The 23,216-nt window shown below is 34.5% G+C and overlaps 1 protein-coding gene across 1 annotated transcript in view; it reads right to left on the bottom strand.

Moving 5' to 3' along the window:
* The window catches only part of LOC149787623 (uncharacterized), a 41,265-nt gene that overhangs the window by 9,641 nt on the left and 8,408 nt on the right, over positions 1 to 23,216 (bottom strand). The window contains exons 2-8 of the mRNA XM_089975618.1: positions 21,415 to 21,617; positions 20,746 to 20,860; positions 13,828 to 13,910; positions 11,943 to 12,062; positions 6,792 to 6,932; positions 3,269 to 3,387; positions 685 to 914 (exon numbers count right to left, since the gene is read on the bottom strand). Of these exons, the coding sequence (XP_089831744.1) occupies positions 685 to 914; positions 3,269 to 3,387; positions 6,792 to 6,932; positions 11,943 to 12,062; positions 13,828 to 13,910; positions 20,746 to 20,860; positions 21,415 to 21,617 (1,011 nt within the window). The remainder of the gene's footprint in view (positions 1 to 684; positions 915 to 3,268; positions 3,388 to 6,791; positions 6,933 to 11,942; positions 12,063 to 13,827; positions 13,911 to 20,745; positions 20,861 to 21,414; positions 21,618 to 23,216) is intronic.

Raw genomic sequence — 23,216 nt, 5'->3', positions numbered from 1 at the left:
AGGGACTAACTTGTCCAACAGTTTAAGAGGGACTAACTTATTTGACAGAGAGAGAGACTAACTTGTCCAACAGTTAAAGAGCAACTTGCCTGACCATCCAAGAGGGACCAATTTGTTAAACAGTTCAAGAGGGACTAATTTGTCTGACAGTTCAAGTGGAACTAACAAGTTCAACAGTTGAAGAGGGACTAACTTGTCTGACAGTTCAAGAGGGACTAATTTGTCTGACAGTTCAATAAGGACTAACTTGTCTGATAGTTAAAGAACTAACCCATCCAACAATTCAAAGGGACTAACTTGTCTGACAATTCAAGATGGACTAACTTGTCTGACAGTTTAAGAAGGGCTAACTTGTCCAACAGATCAAGCGGGACTAACTTGTCTGGCAGTTCAAGAGGGACTAATTTGTCTTTAAAGGGTGAATTTGTTCTGCTCACAGAGTGTTCTTTTGGCAAAAGTTTCAATGTAAGTTAAAACAAACTGGTCTAAAATACCACAAATACTGTCAAGAAAGACGATGTATTTATATGTACAAATCAACCATGTTATATAATGTGGTGACTTCTAGTTAAGACCACCTGGTTTGAGAGACCAACTTTAGTTGGCAGAAGGGGGACGAGAGTGGTCCCTCAAGACACGAGACATCACTGCGCTAAAATACAAAGTTTCACTGTGAAAATTAACCTTCCCCTGTCTTCATCTTTGACATAAAGTTTTTTGGGTTCCTCAAATTCCTCATCAGGTTCCATTATAACAGGGGGTGGGTAGTATTTGAGGTATGGATCATGTAACATCCCTGCTTCCACCTGTTCATGGCTAACAACATCATCTGATGGAGGCACCATCTGCATCTGTGCAGAAAAGGTCATAGCTTTGTTGTTTAGTGGCTTCGGACTTCTAGAAGACATTTGTGGCTGTGAAAGAAAGAAAAGCATGTGATACAAATAAATTATGTAGTCTTTTTTCGCTCTCTTCTACTTACAGAAAGAGACAAATTATGAAATAATACAATGCAGGCTTACATCAATTACTGCTTGTTTCAAATTCTTAAAGATTTCTGTTGAACCTTCTCATATTTTCACTAAATAAGATGAATAAATTAATTCATGTTGTAGCAAATTCATTGTTTTTAAAAATGATTTTCATCTGTAGTTCATAGTGAAATCAATAGGCCCATACGGGTTCTTGTGGTATTTTAAGAACATATTGGATATAATCTATCTCCCAAATTTTCTATAATGTTAGTTTCATCTACTTTGTTCTAAACTGGTGACAATTATTTTTAAGACTCTTGCTCATAACTGAAGTTTTGCAGATGATAATTCAAGTGTTAACATTGTCAGCCTATCAGATGCAAGATCACCTCACTAATAAGTGTGGATCCTACTTACTTTTGAACTTGCCCTTGATCCTACAAACCCACATTCCAATTTTTATCAAAATCAGTTTAGAATTAAGGCTTCTAGAATGGTAATAAGCTCTGCCAATCACATGCAAGATACCTCATAAATATGCAAGGATCTCACATATTATTTAAAATTCAAGATCTTAAAAATATAAGAATATATTCAAAGTTTTTGATCAAAACTGGATCAACCAGATCCAAGATTTGATCATTAATATGTGTAGATCTTGCTTTTTATGGAATCCATCCAAAATCTTGATGATACAAGCCTATATTTCAAGTCTGATCGAAATGAGATCAGAAACAAGGCTTCCAGAGGCATAAAACTCAGTCCTGTGAAGCATTAGAAACAACGTTTACCCAGGTTAGTCCGATGGAAGGATTTGAACCTGCACCCTTTTGGTTGTGAGTCCAGCATGCTATACACTGAGATGTCACAAACACACAACAGATGCATGTCCATAACATACACTAAATTTGCCTGATGTGAGCTAAAGCTGTATTCTAGCATAAATTTGTTTTAATGTTTCACATTTTATGTGCTATCAAGCAGATGAAGCTATCAATACTAATATCAAATGAAGCTACAGCATGAGTAGCAGTAGAAGAACTTTGTATTATCAGAGTAGTTTAGAACATTTTATTACCAAAGTAATTCAGAACCTGGTATTATCAGAGTAGTTTAGAATTTTGTATTATCAGAGTAATTTAGAACTTTGTATTATCAGAGCAATTTAGAACTTTGTATTATCAGAGCAAACTAGAACTTTTTTATTACCAGAGTAATATAGAACTTTGTACTATCAGAGTAATTTAGAACTTGGTACTAACATTTTTTAATTCTGAGAATTTAATTTAAATGTTATGTCTGTACCTGGATAAACTTCTGTCTTAATAGTGAGCTTAGAAATGATATTAACACACATTCATGGGCTTTACCTGTCTATGTTGCAAAGCCGTAGGCAAGTTCCATGCAGTTTAATAAATTGAATAAACAAGAGAGTTCTGTTTCAATCACCCTTTAATGGACAAGACAGTTATATTTCAATTACCCTTACATAAATAACAGAGTTCTGTTTCAGTTATCATTGAATAGAAAAATAGAGTTCTGTTCAGATTAGCAAGTCATATGTCAGAATCTCTGGAAATTCTTGCATCCCTTTTTTATATCTTTCTCCCCAATACTTAATGCATCATGTTGGGAGTTTCCTTTGTAAGGGTTGGATTTAGCGCAACTGACATGTTGATGACAAGAAGCCAATAAAACAAAATTAAAATGCTTATGGCACAGAATCTCATGTGTAACATATTTGGGAATTGGTCTGACTAGGTAAAAAGAGCTAATTAATATATTGTCTGTAATTTTCTGTACACTCTTTTGGAAAATCATGTTTTCTTGTATGTAAAGTTTACTGATTAAAATATTATATATCAGATGTAGCTCATTCTTAAATACAAATATTATGAAAAGAAAATGTTTTCAGTATAAAAAAGTAAAGTACAAAGAAAGTTTTGATTTCTATGGCTTAATCATGTACAAAAAAGTTATGGGTACAAGTATATTACAGCCAATACTGTACTGATAACAAATGTACTTACAGTAGATGTACACTGAGCCCCATCTTTACAGACAACTTATTTACTTACAGCAGGTATAGACTGGGACCTCATGTAATGACAACATAATGAAGTATTGTTATTACATCAGGTTTTGAAGATCACAAAATCATTGCCTGGACAAAGAGTAATGTTACTACATATGTTTGGGAATTAACAATGTAGTATTGTTGCTAAAGTAAAAATTCCCTTAAAGGATAAGCAAGCAATTTTGTTTATATTCTGGCAGCCGTTGTATATACTTACAGCAGGTATAGACTGGGACCCTCCTTTCTGCTTTTTACCAAATTTGTTGCTGGCCCAGCTCTTCCATGTGACCTCAGACCTATTGGTAGGTTGGGGTTCCTCAGCCTGAGATTTATCCCCTATAAAATCAAATAAAAAGCTAGAATGTATCAATCTTATCTACATAATGGGAATTATTACAGCAGATACAGGAAGAAGCCAAATCACTATAATTGTATATATATATATATATATATGTGTGTGTGTGTGTGTGTGTGTGTGTGTGTGCTTGTACTTAGGGACATACACAGCTTTGTTAACAGTAAAGTCTTGATATGGTATAATGATACAATGAGCATACTTGCACTGTGATCATATCAATATGACTGCTTTATTTCAGTAATTGCTTCTAAATTTTAATTGTTTTGCTTGCTATAAGTTGTTTCTTTTTTTATCTTTTCCTCTTCCTTATTATCAATTCATGATGGAAATAATTACAGAAAATTATATAATTTTAATGAACATACCAGTTTTGCAAATTTCTCAACAGTATAATTTATACACCTGTGATAATTTTGTTAGAAATCACTTTTATGAGATTAAAATTAGTTGATCGAGGATTATTGTATGAGACATAAGTAATCAACAAATAAAAATGACTTCCCTTGATTCACATAATAAAAACATTAACACGGAAAGCTGTCACTTGGCCATGTGTAAAGACTATGATTAGAAGATTGTTAGCACTGACTGAAATCTGTAGGAGGCTATTTCTTAACGATTGGCCAACCTCATAATGGAGATCTGGCAGGTGCCTGGCCACATTATGAATAAGTTACACTTTTATGAGGATCATTTTGGTGTAAAACTTAAATTTTGGACTGAAAATATGTTTCAATTTTCAGAGCAGATTGGTTTCAGTTTACTAAATATTTCTTACTGAATTAAAGAAATAAATTTTCAGGAAAAGACATGTTTCATTTTCAAGAGGTTTCAGACCTGATGAGTTTTACTGTATACATGTATTGCTTAGAACTTGTGTGATGTTCTTAAAATTTTGTAGATCTGAGACATTAATTACAAAAAGCAGAAATACTAGGTTCCTGTCTGTTGTCACTGGGAATATTGTTCCATACCAGTGTTCCTGTATATTAAAAAAAACTTTTAATCAAAGATCTTTAATTTTGAAGTACAATCCGATTTTGCTTAAATCTGTGATATTGTTTAGATAGACAGCAGTGGCTTTTCTAGACAATTTATACATTAGTTTGACCTTTCTAAGGAATATTCTTTCGTGTACTGGCAAAGCAATTCTGATAGAACTTATTGGGTTCTGAAAACTAAATATAAGGTGAACAAGAATTCAATGACATGACCTCATTTTGGAACTAAAATGTTTTCTTTTGTTTGAATTTGATATATTGCCCCAAATTACAAATCAACAATCTAATTGTGACTAAATATAACTTGCAAAAAGATGATCCAATACTTTAAAGGAATGAATGTTTTGACTTTCTTAAGTAGCCATATATAAGAATTAACCTTGTGGGAAGCATGGTTAATGTGAAAAGACTAATTATAAATTTTGTCTATAAATACTACAAAAGTTGTAATCATCAAAGGTCATATAAAGGTTCACAGTGTCAAATAGTCTGCTGCTATCTAGCTTGCCTCTTTGTTTGTCTTTTGTAACTAGTAAGGCTTGGGATTTTTCTGCATTTATAATCACACTCTCATATTTCAAGGCCGTCTTGCAAGTCATTTCAAGTTCAGTACTGGCTTCACATGGATCAAATATTATAGTGTGGTCTGCATGTTTACGAAACTGAATCTGAATTTCCTATCTTTAGAGGCAAGGTCATTATAAACAGAATGAATAACAGAAGTCCAAGGATAGATCCATGTAGTACTCCACAATTAATAGTTTCACTTTCAGAAAGGTGACCATTTCAAGATATATTTTGCTTTGCACTCCATGAGTTAAGAATGATATAAACTACTTTTTGATTTTTTTTACTGCATTGGCAGATTTTCATTTTTTTCAAGCAACATTTCAATGTCTACTTCGTAACAAATTTTATGAAATTTAATAACAAATTTTTTGAAATTTAATAACAAATTTTTTGAAATTTAATAATAAATTCTCATTTATCAATCACAGATAGTGTGCAGTTTCAAATGATTCTGTCAAAAGCCCAACTAATTGTGACGAATAAGGTTGTTAAATGTTCATATAGTTTGTACAAGACTTTTGTATAGGTTATTTCTATAGTAATTTGGAAAGATGGTCATACAAGACTGGTGTGCAGGTTTTGCTAGTAATTTGGATAAAAATTAATACAAGACTTGTGTACAGGATTTTTAAGTAATTTGGAGAGACATTCATACAAGACTTATGTACAAATTATGTACAAGTTTTTCTAGTAATTTGGAAAGAAGTTAATATAAGGCTCATGTACAGATTTTTCCAAAAATTAAGGAAAAAAGTTCAAACAAGACTCGTACAAGTTTTCCTAGTAATTTGAAAAGAAGTTAATACAAAATGTTGTGTACAGTTTTTTCTAGTAATTTGGAAAGAAGTTAATACAAGACTTGTGTACATTTATTTCTAATAATTTGAACAGAAGTCCATACAAGACATATGTACATGATTCTCTAGTAATTTGGAGAAAAGGTCATACAAGACTCGTGGACATGTTTTTCTAGTAATTTTGGAAATATGTTCATACCAGACTCATGTACATATTTTTCTAGTAATTTGGAAAGACAAGGAAGGATAGAGCTGGCAATGTAGTTTCCTTTTATTTTCATCATTTTTCACGAACTGAGCACTTTTGGCATGATTTAACTTTCTATCCATTTCATTTCTCAAAACTTACTATCCACCTTGACTTCCTACAAATTTTAAATGGTTTCTTTGTTTCATGGAATGTAACATTTCTGGGCTGATTCAACCTGGCTGATGAAGTTTTCCTATATTGTAACAGGGCATAATTGTTTATTTTTTCCATCAAAAGAGCCATCCAAGTATATAAGGCATCACTGAAATCTTCAAGGATTTAAACTGTATCATATGGAACCCATTTTAGATCTTTCAGGAATTTAGTTTTGAGAAGAATTTACATGTATTTTCTTTATACATATGCTATCCTTCTCTGTCTTCAAGATTTTCTAAATTTTAAGGTGTTCAATGAAGATTATTGTAGATGAAGTGTCTTACACCTGCCTATTTTTTGGAAATACTGCCAAATCGCCAAGGTGGTTTGAATTACTTCCAAATGCTAGTATGAAACACGAAACCATCAGGTTGATCTGATTGTACTGATAACAAAACTGAGCATTACTGTCAAACACATGAGTAGTACATGCTGTATGACCCAGAAATTCTATATCATTCCCATGGGATATGTGAGATTTCAAACACTGATGGAAAGAAAATGAACAATTGCTGATACTGGAAGAAATGTCAAAATGTTTGTGAGGATCACAAGTATGTGTGTGTTTTACACAATAATAAAAGAAATGACAAAACATGGCAGCATACCATCTAGCTTTAATTTCAGATCCTCTCTAGTCCTGGCCTGTTCTTTGGCTTGCTCCTTCTTTTTTTCTCTGTGAAATGTTTCCCGCAATTCTTTCAAGGTTTGATCTGCATCAACTTCTGTATCATCCCATGACCCACTACCTGCAATCATTTGATTCATGTGATCAATTATGAAAGTTGTCTCCCTAATTAGGAATGCAAACATTCCTGGAACGTAAAACATCTCACCGCTGAGTATGTTATTCATGTTTTAACATAATTTCTTACAAATTATTATAAAATAAGAATCACATAACAAATTTCTCTAGAAAATGACATAGTAGTCATCCTAAATGTAACACAAAACTTTCACAAAATTTTGCTCTGTGAAAATGACAGGGTTTGAGTTGAGTACTTACTAAAGTCAAGTCAACTCAGATACATGAAGGAAGATAGTAAGTAGAAAAAATCAGACAGGTCCTAATCTGTTAGTGTAGATCAGTGATTCTCAAACTGTGTGCCGTGGCACACTAGTGTGCCGTGAGAGATTTGCATGTGTGCCGTGGGAGTTTTGAAAAATATTTAAAATTGCTAGCGTTTTGAAACCTGCAATCAGTTCAAAAGCAATCAAATTAATTCAGCCATTTGTGTCTTTGTGGTTTTGTGAGTTTGGATTTTCAGCATTGATTGAAATCAAATCGAAAGAGAGAGTCTAATTTGCTCTTGAAAGGAGGCACATCCTTCATATTAAATTTAAAATTAAATATATATGTAAAAATAAACAAGTTCTTCACCACAAAAATTGTTAAATCTTTTTAGGTGTGCCGTGAAAATTTTTAGATCTTTTTGGAGAGCCGCAAGACAAAAAAGTTTGAGAAACACTGGTGTAGATCAAGTACAAGTCTGCAAATCCAGGTCTATGCTGTCATAAGTGATGAGTACAAGCCTGCAAATACAGGTCTATGCTGTCATAAGTGATGAGTACAAGCCTGCAAATCCAGGTCTATGCAGTCATAAGTGATGAGTACAAGCCTGCAAATCCAGGTCTATGCTGTCATAAGTGATGAGTACAAGCCTGCAAATCCAGGTCTATGCTGTCATAAGTGATGAGTACAAGCCTGCAAATCCAGGTCTATGCTGTCATAAGTGATGAGTACAAGCCTGCAAATCCAGGTCTATGCTGTCATAAGTGATGAGTACAAGTCTGCAAATCCAGGTCTATGTTGTCATAAGTGATGAGTACAAGCCTGCAAATCCAGGTCTATGCTGTCATAAGTGATGAGTACAAGTCTGCAAATCCAGGTCTATGTTGTCATAAGTGATGAGTACAAGCCTGCAAATCCAGGTCTATGCTGTCATAAGTGATGAGTACAAGCCTGCAAATCCAGGTCTATGTTGTCATAAGTGATGAGTACAAGTCTGCAAATCCAGGTCTATGCTGTCATAAGTGATGAGTACAAGCCTGCAAATCCAGGTCTATGCTGTCATAAGTGATGAGTACAAGCCTGCAAATCCAGGTCTATGCAGTCATAAGTGATGAGTACAAGCCTGCAAATCCAGGTCTATGCTGTCATAAGTGATGAGTACAAGCCTGCAAATCCAGGTCTATGCAGTCATAAGTGATGAGTACAAGCCTGCAAATCCAGGTCTATGTTGTCATAAGTGATGAGTACAAGCCTGCAAATCCAGGTCTATGCTGTCATAAGTGACGAGTACAAGCCCGCAAATCAAGGTCAATGTTGTTATAATGGAGTACAAATCTGCAGATCTGAGTCTATGTTATCATAATTGAGTAAACATTATACATGAGCAAACATGGCTCCATGGCAGTTCTGTAGTAAAATAATTGTATTTAACATCTCCAGTACTAAATACTACTTGCACATCTTAAGTACTAAATATTAATGGACTTGGACGCTTGCAGGGGCACCTGAAGAAATATGTTTTTGGTGGAGTGGCAAACATGTAGTGGTCAGCTATTAAGTTTTTAGATCAGAACATGTTTAGAGGTGAAACTGGGGGGGGGGCACTTGCCTCTCATCCCTCTTCCTTGCCCTATGTGTGGGTGCCTGGGACAATTGGTCATTTTAAGTTGGCTTGGACACTTGGACATCTTCAGTACTAAATACTAATGCAAACTTGGACACTTGAATATCTTAAGTACGGAATATGACTGCAGACTTGGACATCTTCAGCACTAAATACTAATGCAGACATGGACACAAGGATATCTCCAGTACTAAATACTACTGCAGACATGGACACATGGATATCTCCAGTTACTGTACTAAATAATACTGCAGACATGGACACATGGATATCTCCAGTACTAAATACTACTGCAGACATGATCACATGGATATCTCCAGTACTAAATACTCCTGCAGACATGATCACATGGATATCTCCAGTACTAAATACTACTGCAAACATGGACACATGGATATCTCCAGTACTAAATACTACTGCAGACATGGACACATGGATATCTCCAGTACTAAATACTACTGCAGACATGATCACATGGATATCTCCAGTACTAAATAATACTGCAGACTTGGACACATAGATATCTCCAGTACTAAATACTACTGCAGACATGGATACATGAATATCTCCAGTACTAAATACTACTGCAGACATGGACACATGAATATCTCCAGTACTAAATACTACTGCAGACATGATCACATGGATATCTCCAGTACTAAATACTACTGCAAACATGGACACATGGATATCTCCAGTACTAAATACTACTGCAGACATGATCACATGGATATCTCCAGTACTAAATACTACTGCAGACATGGACATCTTTTTATACAAATGCGCAGATGCATCTATGTGATTAGTCGGAATATGGAATATTTTCATGTTAGATCTGGAGTTGAGTAATATTTAATGACAGGGGCATGGCATCTTTGAGTGAAATTTAATGAGAGGGGCATGGCATCTTTGAGTGAAATTTAATGAGAGGGGCATGGCATCTTTGAGTGAAATTTAATGAGAGAGGGCCATAGCCTCTTTGAAAAAAGTTTGAAGAAATTAAAGACAATGGGGCATGACTTTTTTATTAAAGCTTAATGAAAGAGAGGCATGGCCTCTGAAAAAAGTTTAATGAGAAGGGCATGACATATTTGAGTAAAGTTTAATGAGAGAAGGGCATGACATATCTGAGTAAAGTTTAATGAGAGAAGGGCATGACATCTTTGAGTAAAGTTTAATGAGACGAGCTTGGCCTTCTTGAGAAATGTTTAATGAGAATGAGGCATAGCCTCTTGGACCCTATTAAATAATGGTTAATTTGAGAAGAGCATGACATTTTTTTAAAATAAAAGCTGGCTTTGCCTCTGAGTAAACTATAATAAGAGAGGGGCATGACATCTATGAGTAAAATTAATGGGAGCAGCATGACCACTTTGAGTAAAATTAATGACAGGAGCATGGCCATTTTGAGTAAAATTAATGACAGGAGAGGAGCATGGCCTCATTGAGTAAAATCAATGAGAGAGGAGCATGGTCTCTTTGAGTAAAGCTTAATGAGAGAGGAGCATGGCCTCTTTGAGTAAATCTTAATGAGAGAGGAGCATGGCCTCTTTGAGTAAAGCTTAATGAGAGAGGAGCATGGACTCTTTGAGTAAAGCTTAATGAGAGAGGAGCATGGCCTCTGAGTAAAGCTTAATGAGAGAGGTGCATGGCCTCTTTGAGTAAAGCTTAATGAGAGAGGAGCATGGCCTCTTTGAGTAAAGCTTAATGAGAGAGAAGCATGGCCTCTTTGAGTAAAGCTTAATGAGAGAGGAGCATGGCCTCTTTGAGTAAAGTTTAATGAGAGAGGGCATGGCCTCCTTCAGTAAAGTTTAATAAAAATGAGGCATGACCACTCTGAGTAAAGTTAAATGAGGCTGAGGCATAGCTTCTTTGAATAAAGTTTAATGTGTGTGTGTGTGTGTGTGTGATTTAGACTTTTTAATGTAGCATAATATTTTTTCAGTCATTTCGCTACAATGTCTGCAATGTGGCAATTTATATAAATGTCTAGCACTGGGGCATCATGCTGCAGACATGTAGCATGATGTCCCACCCAGTCACATTATCCTGACACCAGGCCAACCAGTCCTAACACTAACCTTTTAATGCTGAGCGCCAAGCGAGGCAGCTGTTAGTACCATTTTTGTAAGTCTTTGGTATGACTCGGCCAGGGATCGAATCCAAAAACTCCCACATCTGAGGCAGATGCTCTAACCACTAGTTTAATGAGAGTGAGGCATGACATCTTTGAATATAGCTTAACGAGAGTGAGGCATGACATCTCTGAGTAAAGTTTAATGAGAGGAGCATGGCCTTCTTGAGTAAAGTTTGATGAGAATGAGGCAGGACATCTTAGAGTAAAATTTAATGAGAGTGAGGCATGGCATCCAAGTAAAGATCAATGGAAGCAAGGCATGACCTCTATATACAGCTAACATTTCAAGTAATAAATGTTATTCCAGACATGGAAAATGCTATTCAAACTGTCTTTCGATTGGTTAGAATATTTTCTACTAAAATGTGAAGTCAATTAAAGTTTAATGATGGAGGAGCCTCAATCCTAAATAATAAAACACACATTATGTTTAAAACACACACACACACCCAAACACACACACATACATACTATTTTGCATTGTGTTGTACAATATTTCTTGCAAAAGCTGAATTAAGTAACAAATTTAATTTATGCAGTCTAAGTTTGAAATTATATTCTAAGTCTCAGTGTCAAGTGCCACCATATAACACAAGTAAATTTTATTCAAAGTCTGAGTGCCAAGTGACACCACATAACATGAGTCAGTTTACTCATTCTATGTCTCAGTGACAAGTGACACCACAAAACATGAGTCAATTTATTCATTCTATGTCTGAGTGATAAGTGACACCACATAACACAAGTCAAATTATTCAGTCTAAGTCTGAGTGACACCCAACAACAGAAGTCTACAATGATGCCAACTGCTTAGACAAAACTTTAATTTATTCGGACTAAGTCTGAATAACATGCACACAACACAAGTCCACAATGATGTCAATAGCAAAGCTAAAACTTTAATTTATCTGAGTGACACCAAACAACACAAGTCTACAATAATTCCAATAGTGACCAAATGTTCTCCAAAATATAAAAGAAATTACTTCTAAAACTGTCTCGAGTCTCTGGAAAGTTTGTAGGTTTTGGACTGGGGGCTCGGTCATATGCAGTCCCTTTTCTTTCCTTCCCAGGTCTCTGGGCTGTGGGTTCTGGAGTTGTACTTCCTGTAATGAAAATAGGCCCTTTTCATATTTTGTGGGGATCAGAAGAAAATACTTGTAATATGGGGTAAGTCTTGTACTGGAGACTTTGTTGACATTAGTGGTGGTTTACTCTTGTAAACTAATGGACATGTGCAACACAAAATTATGGTTATCAATGTGATTAAGTTCTCAAACATTAGACTGTATTCCTCAACTTAACAAACTTTGCTAAATTTAATAACCCAAAAAAATAATTATCTTTGACAATGCAAAATACAGGAAAAGTCACAAAAATCACAATGGTGGCAGAATTTCTGACAGTAATGATGTTACAATGGTGTCCAAGTTTCTAACAGTCAAAATGTTACAATGGTGTTCATGATCCTGACTGTCATGATGTCATCATCGTGTCAGAACTTCTGAAAGAGTCATATGTTACAGTGGTATCAGAATTTCAAACTGAGTGAATATGTCACAATAGTATCATAGTTTCTGAAAGGTATAATGTAACAATGGTGTCATAGTTTCTGACAGACATGATCCCTCAATAGTGTTTGGGTTTCTGACAGTCTGGATGTCACATTGGTATCAGAGTTTCTGACAGAGTCATGATGTTACAATAGTATCCAAATTTCTAACAGGCATGATGTCACAATGGTGTCAGAGCTTCTGTCTGATGATGTCACAATGGTGTCAGAGCTTCTGTCTGATGATGTCACAATGGTATCAGAGTTCTGTCTGATGATGTCAAAATGGTGTTATAGTTTCTGACAGTCAAAAGTCACAATGATATCAGAGTTTCTGATAGATTCTTGATGTCACAATATTGTCAGTTTCTGACAGAATCATGTTCTCATAACTGAATGATGTCAGAGTTGCTGACAATATTTTTAATTTTACTGTTTCAAACTTTATGTTACACTTGAAGATGTATAAGAATCAGGTACAATGTGTCTTTGAGAACAGGTCATGAAATATAGCTATTGCATGAAAACAAATAAATTAAAATCTACCTCATTTATGTGTTAGCTTTTTAATTCAATTATTTCAAGGCACTTATGCATAAAAAAATAGTTAATCAAAAGTCTTTGATTCAGTCCTTTATTTCAATGATTAGACTCATATGTTTTACGTGCATTTGGAAGCATCAAATTAAATAATTTGACTGTAGTATAAATAAATGCCACCCTTTTTCCTAAACTAAAATCATTATCATATATGATTCTATGAAAGTTGAGCTGCTGCAGTGATGATCTCAATAGATGTCTTATAAATTCTTTCATCAATATTTTTTTCATTATGAGTTAATTCTTGTTTCAACTGTAGTGGAAGTATTCCAACCTGTATGTGGTAAAATTATAGTTACAACTTTTAAAATAGTATCAATAAAATATATATATATATATATATATATATATATATATATATATATATATATATATATATATATATATATATATATATATATATATAAAATTATAAAATGTATGTAATAGTTGAAATCTGTTTCATGAAACCTTGTGGTATTTCAAGCTGCACAAAACAGAGTGCACAGAATTCATTTTACATTTAACCATTTTGTTTTGTACTTTACACTACATTTCATAAACAAGACTACAAATCTATAATAAGTTAATTCTTTATAGTTGAGTAATTAGGTATCAGAAAATCATAGACCTCTGGCTAAAGTCATGAATGCACTGAAAGTATAAACTGCCCAATTAGCCAGGCATATTTTTCCTGTTAATTTAAATAAGATAATTCCAACAGAAGGTAGTTTCATTACCGTTTATGGCACTCTGGAAGTTATATGGAGGTTGTTCATCTGAACTTGTCCTCTGTCCTGTCTTTTTCAGAATTGGAGAAGGCCTAGGATATAAAAAAAATATAATTGTTATTATTCTTATTATTTTACTTTCAAAATATAATCAAATGTAGGATAGTATTATCTATGAAAAACTTTCCAATGAATATGACTTGTTGTAATAATATGGATACAAAGTCTACTGTCACCATCAAGAGCTGAACCTGGTTTGTTTAGGTGGTTGTACTACTATTCCAGGAAAAGGTCTGGTCCAGTTAAGCTGGTTAGTAAGTGGTCTCATATACCTCCACTCCTTCTCCATTACCTTGACATTTATTCTTGAATGTCACTCCAAGTCATCTCTTAGAGTAGCCAAAAATAATTTTCTCCCCAATTCACTTCTCACAGTGGTCAAAATGAATGTCACCCCAATTCACTTCTCACACTGGTCAAAATGAACGTCACCCCAATTCACTTCTCACATTGGTCAAAATGAATGTCACCCCAATTCACTTCTCACACTGGTCAAAATGAATGTCACCCCAATTCACTTCTCACACTGGTCAAAATGAATGTCACCCCAATTCACTTCTCACACTGGTCAAAATGAACGTCATCCCAATTTTCTTCTCAGAGTGCTTGAAATGAATGTCACTCCGATTCATCTCTCAGAGTGCTTGAAATGAATGTCACTCCGATTCATCTCTCAGAGTGCTTGAAATGAATGTCACTCCGATTCATCTCTCACAGTGGTCAAAATGAATGTCACCCCAATTCACTTCTCACAGTGGTCAAAATGAATGTCACCCCAATTCATCTCTCAGATTGGTTTAAATTAATGTCATGCGAATTCACCTCTCACAGTGGCTGAAGTGAATTTCACCAGAATTCTTCTTTCAGAGTGGTTACAATGAATTCATCTCTCAGAGCAGCTGAAATTAATGTTACCCCAATTTATCTCTCAGAGTGGCTGAAATGAATGTTACCCCAACCAACCACTCAGAATGTGTTATGTATATTTAATTTAATTTAATTGTTTGTTTGTTAGTTTTAATTTTTTTAATTCCATTACATGCTATTGTAATGTAACTTTATTTACTGGATTTGACATTATCCAGAAATTCAGTTCAGTTCAGCTTGACTTGACTGTTATTGATAAAGACTAAAACTAGAAACACTGTATTCAGTTCCTGAATTTGATTCATAATCAGTGACAGTTTTGGTAAACAACCTTTATTTGTTTTCTTTAATTCTTTGTCAGACTAAGAATTATTAAGTTAGGTTAAGGCCATACCTGTACAACATGATAATTATCATGTAACAAACTTCCATTCCTTCTGGAAAGATGAACTCTTGACCTCTGTCTGGGAATCTGTTTTGTACTTTATGTAGTCTTATAACTGTAACCATTGTATTTATAGAAATTAGTCAGTGACCAGTTTGAGTTGAAATTTTATGTTACTGAATTGCAAGTGATTCTTTTCCCTGGAAATACATAAGTGCTTCTAAAAAGTTCTTGGATAAAAGCATTTATTGGAAGTTAATCTGAATTCAAAACTGAATTAACTTTTCTGTGATTCAACTAGAAACTGTTGACACAACAACACTTCACAGGTTACATCAGACATCATCGTCATCTATTTTGGATTTCATCGGGATTCAAACTCAGTTTCATTCAGGACTTTTTATTACTAGGATTTCTTTTTTTAATTCTTGGATTATTTTTGGATTTGATTCTTAAAACCATAAGTTCTTTTTTCTCATTTCTCACTTTATATTCTAGGGAAATAAATTATTTGTTAAATTTTACAAAGCTTGTTGTCTTCAATTTTTTTCCTGTTACTTTTTATAAGAGCCTAGACTCATAACAGTGTGGTCAAAATGCATCCTCCATCATGCCAACATTGCTGACACTGCCATAGTGTGCTGTCATTATATTATGTGCCAGAATAGCATACTCTAAATTTTAAACTGCACAGAACCTCATCTGTCTTTACATAATAAGCTATCATTTCATTATGTGCCAGTATTACAAAATATAAACTGCAAACAGCAAAGAACCAAATCTGTCATTACATAATGAGGTGTCGTTACATAATGTGCCAGTATAACATACTATAAGCTGGAAACTGCACAGAGTCAGAATTATATCTGATATTATATAATATAGTCATCACATAATATACAAGGGTAACATACTCTAGGCTGTCAACCAGATCTGTCATTATCTAATACACCAGTATAACAGATTCTAAGCTGGGAACTGTTAAGAAACAGATCTGTCTGAGATCATGCCTATGCAGTTGACTTAAAATTATATTACAAATGGTGCAGACCCTGGCCTGCTGACATCCTATGTGATGGCAGATCAGGTCAATGCTTTTGGTTTGAGATCATAGGCCAGATGTTGCACACCCTGACCTATTGATGAATGATGTGACAACAGATCATGTCTTTACTCTTGATTTGAGATCATATGCCAGATGTTGCACACCCTGGCCTATTGATGAATGATGTGACAGCAGATTATGTCTTTACTGTTGATTTGAGATCATATGCAAGATGTTGCACACCCTGACCTATTGATGAATGATGTGACAGCAGATCATGTCTTTACTGTTGATTTGAGATCATATGCTAAATAGTTCAGACCTTAACCTGCTGACATTGTTTGAAGGCAGATCATGTCTATAGTGTTTGACTGGAAATCATATGCCAATCTGACATGCTTACACATTATGTGAAGGCAGATCAGGTCTATATTGCTGGCTTGAGATTATATGCCAAATGGTGCATATCCTGACCTGCTTACAAATTATGTGAAGATCGACCATGTCTATACAACTGGCTTGAAATCATATGTCAAGCAGTGCAGACCATGACATACTTACACATTATGTAAAGACAGATCATATCTAGAACTACATTAACTTGATATTATACTGGAGTCTACTTGGTATTATATTGGAGTCTACATGGAATTATATTGAAGTCTACTTGGTATTATACTGGAGTCTACTTGGTATTATATTGGAGTCTACTTGGTATTATATTGGAGTCTACTTGGAATTATATTGATGCCTACTTGGTATTATATTGGAGTCTACATAGAATTATACTGAAGTCTACTTGGTATTATACTGGAGTCTACTTGGAATTATATTGAAGTCTACTTGGTATTATATTACAGTCTACTTGGAATTATATTGGAGCCTACTTGGCATTATATTGGAGTCTACTTGGAATTATATTGATGTCTACTTGGTATTATATTGGAGTCTACATGGAATTATATTGATGTCAACTTGGTATTATATTGGAGTCTACATGGAATTATATTGAAGTCTACTTGGTATTATATTGGAGTCTACTTGATATTTTATTGGAGTCAACAACTTACAGATAAACTTGGTATAATATTTGGAGTCAACAGCTTAAAGAAAAACTCAGTATTATACTGAAGTCTACAGCTTACAGATAAACTTTGCATTATACTGAAGTCTACAGCTTACAGATAAACTTAGCACTGTATTGTAGCCTACAACAAATGTCAGCTACCTATGGTATATTTACCAATGGTAGCACACTAGACTCTTTGGAAAGGTGTGCAGCATGAGTTGTAGATTTGTATTGCATGTACTATAAACTATAATTAATGGGTAAATATGACTTGGCATGTAGCACTCAACAAATGATCTGAGCTGGCACGTAGCACTCTACAAATGATCTGAGCTGGCATGTAGCACTTGACAAATGATCTGAGCTGGCACAGCAGTTCTAAATGATGCCTGGTCTACATCTTACAATTAAACTCATCTGCTGAATGATATGACTTTTGTACTGATGTCCCACAGGCTAGCATATTTAGCAATTCATCTCCATATTGGATGATCTGTACTGATGTCCCACATGCTGGCATATTTAGCAATTCATCTCCATATTGGATGATATGTACTGATGTCCCATATGCTGGCATATTTAGCAATTCATCTCAATATTGGATGATATGTACAGACATCCCATACACTGGCATATTTAGCAATTCATCTCCATATTGGATGATGTGTACTGATGTCCCACATGCTGGCATATTTAGCAATTCATCTCCATACTGGATGATGTATACTGGTGTCCCATATCTGGCATATTTAGCAATTCATCTCCATATTGGATGATGTGTACTGATGTCCTATATGCTGGCATATTTAGCAAATTCATCTCCATACTAGATGATGTGTACTGGTGTCTCATATGCTGGCATATTTAGCAATTCATCTCCATATTGGATGATGTGTACTGGTGTCCCACATGCTGGCATATTTAGTAACTCGTGTCCATATTGTATGATATGTACTGATGTCGAATATGCCTGCATATTTAGCAATTCATCTCCATACTGGATGATGTGTACTGATGTCCCATATGCTTGCATATTTAGCAATTTTATCTCAATATTGGATGATATGCTCTGATATCCTACATGCTGGCATGTTTAGCAATTCATCTCCATATCGGGTGACATGTACTGATGTTCCATATGCTGGCATATTTAGCAATTCATCTCCATACTGGATGATGTGTACTGATGTCCCACATTCTGGCATATTTAATAACTCATGTCCATATTGTATGATATGTACTGATGTTCCATATGCTGGCATATTTAGCAATTCATCTCCATACTGGATGATGTGTACTGATGTCCCACATTCTGGCATATATAGTAACTCATGTCCATATTGTATGATATGTACTGATGTTCCATATGCTGGCATATTTAGCAATTCATCCCCATACTGGTTGATGTGTACTGATGTCCCACATTCTGGCATATTTAGCAATTCATCTCCATATTGTATGATATGTACTGATGTCCCATATGCTGGCATATTTAGCAATTCATCTCCATACTGGATGATGTGTACTGATGTCCCATATGCTGGCATATTTAGTAACTTATGTCCATATTGGGTGACGTGTACTGATGTTCCATATGCTGGCATATTTAGCAATTCATCTCCATACTGTATGATATGTACTGATGTTCCATATGCTGGCCTATTTAGCTATTCATCTCCATACTGGATGATGTGTACTGATGTCCCATATGCTGGCATATTTAGTAACTTACGTCCATATTGGGTGACGTGTACTGATGTTCCATATGCTGGCATATTTAGCAATTCATCTCCATACTGTATGATATGTACTGATGTTCCATATGCTGGCCTATTTAGCTATTCATCTCCATACTGGATGATGTGTACTATGTCCCACATTCTGGCATATTGAGCAATTTATCTCAGTATTGGATGATATGCACTGATATCCTACATGCTGGCATGTTTAGCAATTCATCTCCATATTAGATGATATGCTCTGATATCCTACATGCTGGCATGTTTAGCAATTCATCTCCATATTAGATTATATGCTCTGATATCCTACATGTTGGCATATTTAGCAATTCATCTCCATATTGTATGATATGTACTGATGTTCCATATGCTGGCCTATTTAGCTATTCATCTCCATACTGGATGATGTGTACTGATGTCCCATATGCTGGCATATTTAGCAATTTTATCTCAATATTGGATGATATGCTCTGATATCCTACATGTTGGCATGTTTAGCAATTCATCTCCATAATGTATGACAAGCTCTGATGTCCCATACGTCTGCATACTTAGCAATTCATCTACATATTGTATGATGTGTACTGGTGTCCCACATCTTGGAATATTTAGTAACTCATCTCCATAATCTATGATCCCTGATATCCCATATGCCTGCATGTTTAGTAATTCATCTCCATAGTTGATGAAATGCACTGATGTCCCATAAAATGGCATATTTAGTAATTCATCTCCATGTTGGATCTAGTTTAGACAATTGATAAAGAGTACTACATATCCAAAGCAAAACAAAAAAATCCCCTGCTTAAAGAAATGGTATGTAACAAAATACCTTTCTTATCAAGGCCCAGGTAATAAAATTAATGAAATTGATCTAACAGTATAGTATAATCAAATATTAATGATTATCTCACATCAAATTGGTTCTGTTGAAATGAAACACTATCTGACGAGCCATCAAGCATGCAAGTAACTAATCCACAGAAATTCCATCAGGATTAATTAAAACTTGAATATTCAGGAGATCAGGTTTAATTTTTTTGAAACACTCAGTGCATATATATATATATATATATATATATATATATATATATATATATATATATATATATATATATATATATATATATATATATATATATATTAAAGTATTGATCTGACAAAACTGTTGTTAATTATGTTAATTATTAGCAATCAATGATGATGCTGATGTAAATTAGAGTGGTGGTGGTGATGGTATGTGATGTTGATAATGGACATGATGTAGGTGATGGTACATGAAGATGTTAATGATAATAATGATGTAGATAGTGGAAGATGATGATGATAATAATAGTGATGATGATGATATATGTGGCAGTTGTAATAAGTAATGATGTTGATGATAATGATGATGGTGGTAGGTGGTAGTAAATGCAGATGTTGATGAAGATCATCATCATCATCATCATGTACCAATATCTCCTACATCATGTAGATGATGATGATGATGATGAAGATGATGACAATGTAGTAGTAGTAGCAGGTGGTAGTAGAAGTGGTGCATGATGATGTTAATGATGAAGATGATACTAAGTGGTGAGGATGCTGATGATGATAATGATGTGGATGCTGGTGTTGATGATAATGATGATGTTGATAATGATGATGATGTAGATGGTGGTGGCAGTAGTATATCATAATATGTTAATGATGACGATGTGAGTAGTATATAATAATGTTGATGATGATAAATGTAGGTGGTGGTACTAGTGGTACATACTCATTGGGCTTGTGTAACTTCTGAACTGAAGAATACGGGTGTTCTGCAGCAATCTGACTGGTTGATTTATCTACTTGTGGTGTATCTGTGACTCCATTTTGTGCTGCCTTCTGGTCTGCAAATGCAATATAACTTATTGATTATACACAAAATCCATATCAGAATAAATAAGTCATTGCCCATTCAACCAGAGTGTGGTGGTAATATATAGTGGTGGACTGGGAATTTCTAAATGACGTTTGCTCATTATTATTATATGGAGATATGGGTAGACAGAAGGCTGCAGTTTAGAATACACGTGTGTGTGTGTGTGTGTGTGTGTGTGTATTAAATTTGTTGAATAAATGATATTATTCTTTATGTCTACAATTATGAAACTGTGAAAGTTGTATTATCAATACATCTTTAGACATTTCTTTTGCTGTCAATTTCTAATATAAATTAAAACATTGTAGCATTTATTTGTGTATTTGATATTTAAGCTTTAAAATTGTAAAGTAAGCCCTGTTTCTAGGTACATTCATAATATCTATCATGAGAACCAAATTAATTCCAACGTCTGATCAGAAGATTTTTAAATAAATATACATCGCTGTGAAAGGAAACCTACCTAACTGAAATTACCATTAATCAATGAATATTTACATGCTCTTGATTTACAAATTGTACCATTAATTGATCTTTCTTTTGGAACTGGCTTGGACAGATCAAACTTGACACTTGAGTAACCTCCTTCTTCTTCTTCTTCTTCTTGGATATCTTCCTCCTCAATTTCCTGCTTAATGCGTGGAGGACCACCTGTCTGCCGGGGGGATGTAAAGTCTAAGGTACTATCCCAGTCTGAGTCACTGTCTGTTGGAATGTCATCCATCCTATGCAAAATGAAAAATTAGCAGATGTAAATTTATTGGCATGGATATACAGATTGTATGTTAAGATTTGAAATACAATTAGTATATCAATGCCAACTAATTTATGTTTGAATATATTTCACATTAGAAGACCTCTCAGCTTACTGTAAACATGACCCCCTTTTGAGCATTGAAACCAAAAGTAAACTCTGAAGGATGTCTTCCCACCCAAAAGTGCTTCATGTATCATCCCTCAGAATTGTGTAAATCTTCAGTCTTAATCTCTGACTGTAGAGGTACACAAATCCTAAAAGCACGATAGAAAGCTCTGTCATATTAAATTGGATATTAACTAACAAATAAAGTCCTGGTCCTGAATAATTTTCGCTTGTCAGATTTTTAAAGATATATGAACATGGACATAATGGAGAAAGTATTATTTTTTAAATTCCTTTAAAGAGTTTTCACTTTTTTGTCATCAGTGATACTTTCAGATTTTGGCACAGCAATTAATTGCCACAGGACCTTAATTAGATACAGCTATTGTTCACTGCAACCCTCTTTATTATATCACAGATCATTATAACACCCTTCATTACATCACAAATCATTATAACAACATTCATTATAACACAGTTCATTATAAAAAAACATTATTATAACAATTCACTACAATACCATTCATTTTAACACAGTTCATTACAACAACCTTCAATATAGGACTGTTCCAGATATAACATGGTCATGCTATGTACCCAGGTTAAACTTGTTAAATAAACAAAATGTTGATTTTACATTAGTCATTTAACTGGATGATTCGTGAAATAATTGTATTCAAGCTAGGCATTGACAGTATACACTGTTACAATCTCCATTATTCCATAGTTGAATCACTAATGCATTAAGCCAATATAAATCTATTGAATACAGTAAGAAGTAAACCTAATATTGCTGTTATTGTAAATCAAATGTTACAGTACCAGGTTGGCTAACAAAGCTGTTTATCCATACCACACTGTTCACATATCAGTATTTCTTAGCTAAACCCCTTCATGTGGCAATAAAACATTTGCCTCAAGGATAAGCAGGTTCTAAACTAACCAATTTTTGTCTATCAAAATTAGCAACTGTGGCTCTCCTATACTGCCTATTTTCAGACAGAAAATGACAGTCTCACTGAGTATTTTTTTTTTCTCGTTTACATAACGTAGCCTGCAAAATAATATCCATCAGCCGTATAACACATTACTGCAGTACTACTATACAAATGTGCACTGCTAGTACATATGAATCTGAATGGTAGTATATTTGACTCGCATGAGACAAATCCAAAAGTGCACATAAATCCACACTAAGGTCCATTTACTGTAAAGCTCAGATCACACCTAACTAGCATACTGCTGTTGCATGACAGCAAAAGAGCTAGTGTAGTGGATCTGCTTAGTTTGGAGTTTTAATGAAACAAGGTTGCCATGCATGAATGAACTCGAAATTGTCTTGTGAGGATATGCATCAGCTAGTCATCTAGACTTTTTGAGATCATTCATGTCAACTTTTGCTCTGCATAATGTGGAATTTTTGTGCACAGAAATAAATGGAAATAATTATATCTTTTTGACT

The sequence above is a fragment of the Sinohyriopsis cumingii genome, chromosome 11 (assembly GCF_028554795.1).
Source record: "Sinohyriopsis cumingii isolate HCF-2022 chromosome 11, ASM2855479v2, whole genome shotgun sequence".
Classification (NCBI taxonomy): domain Eukaryota; kingdom Metazoa; phylum Mollusca; class Bivalvia; order Unionida; family Unionidae; genus Sinohyriopsis; species Sinohyriopsis cumingii.
This window is presented reverse-complemented; position numbering and strand designations above follow the sequence as displayed.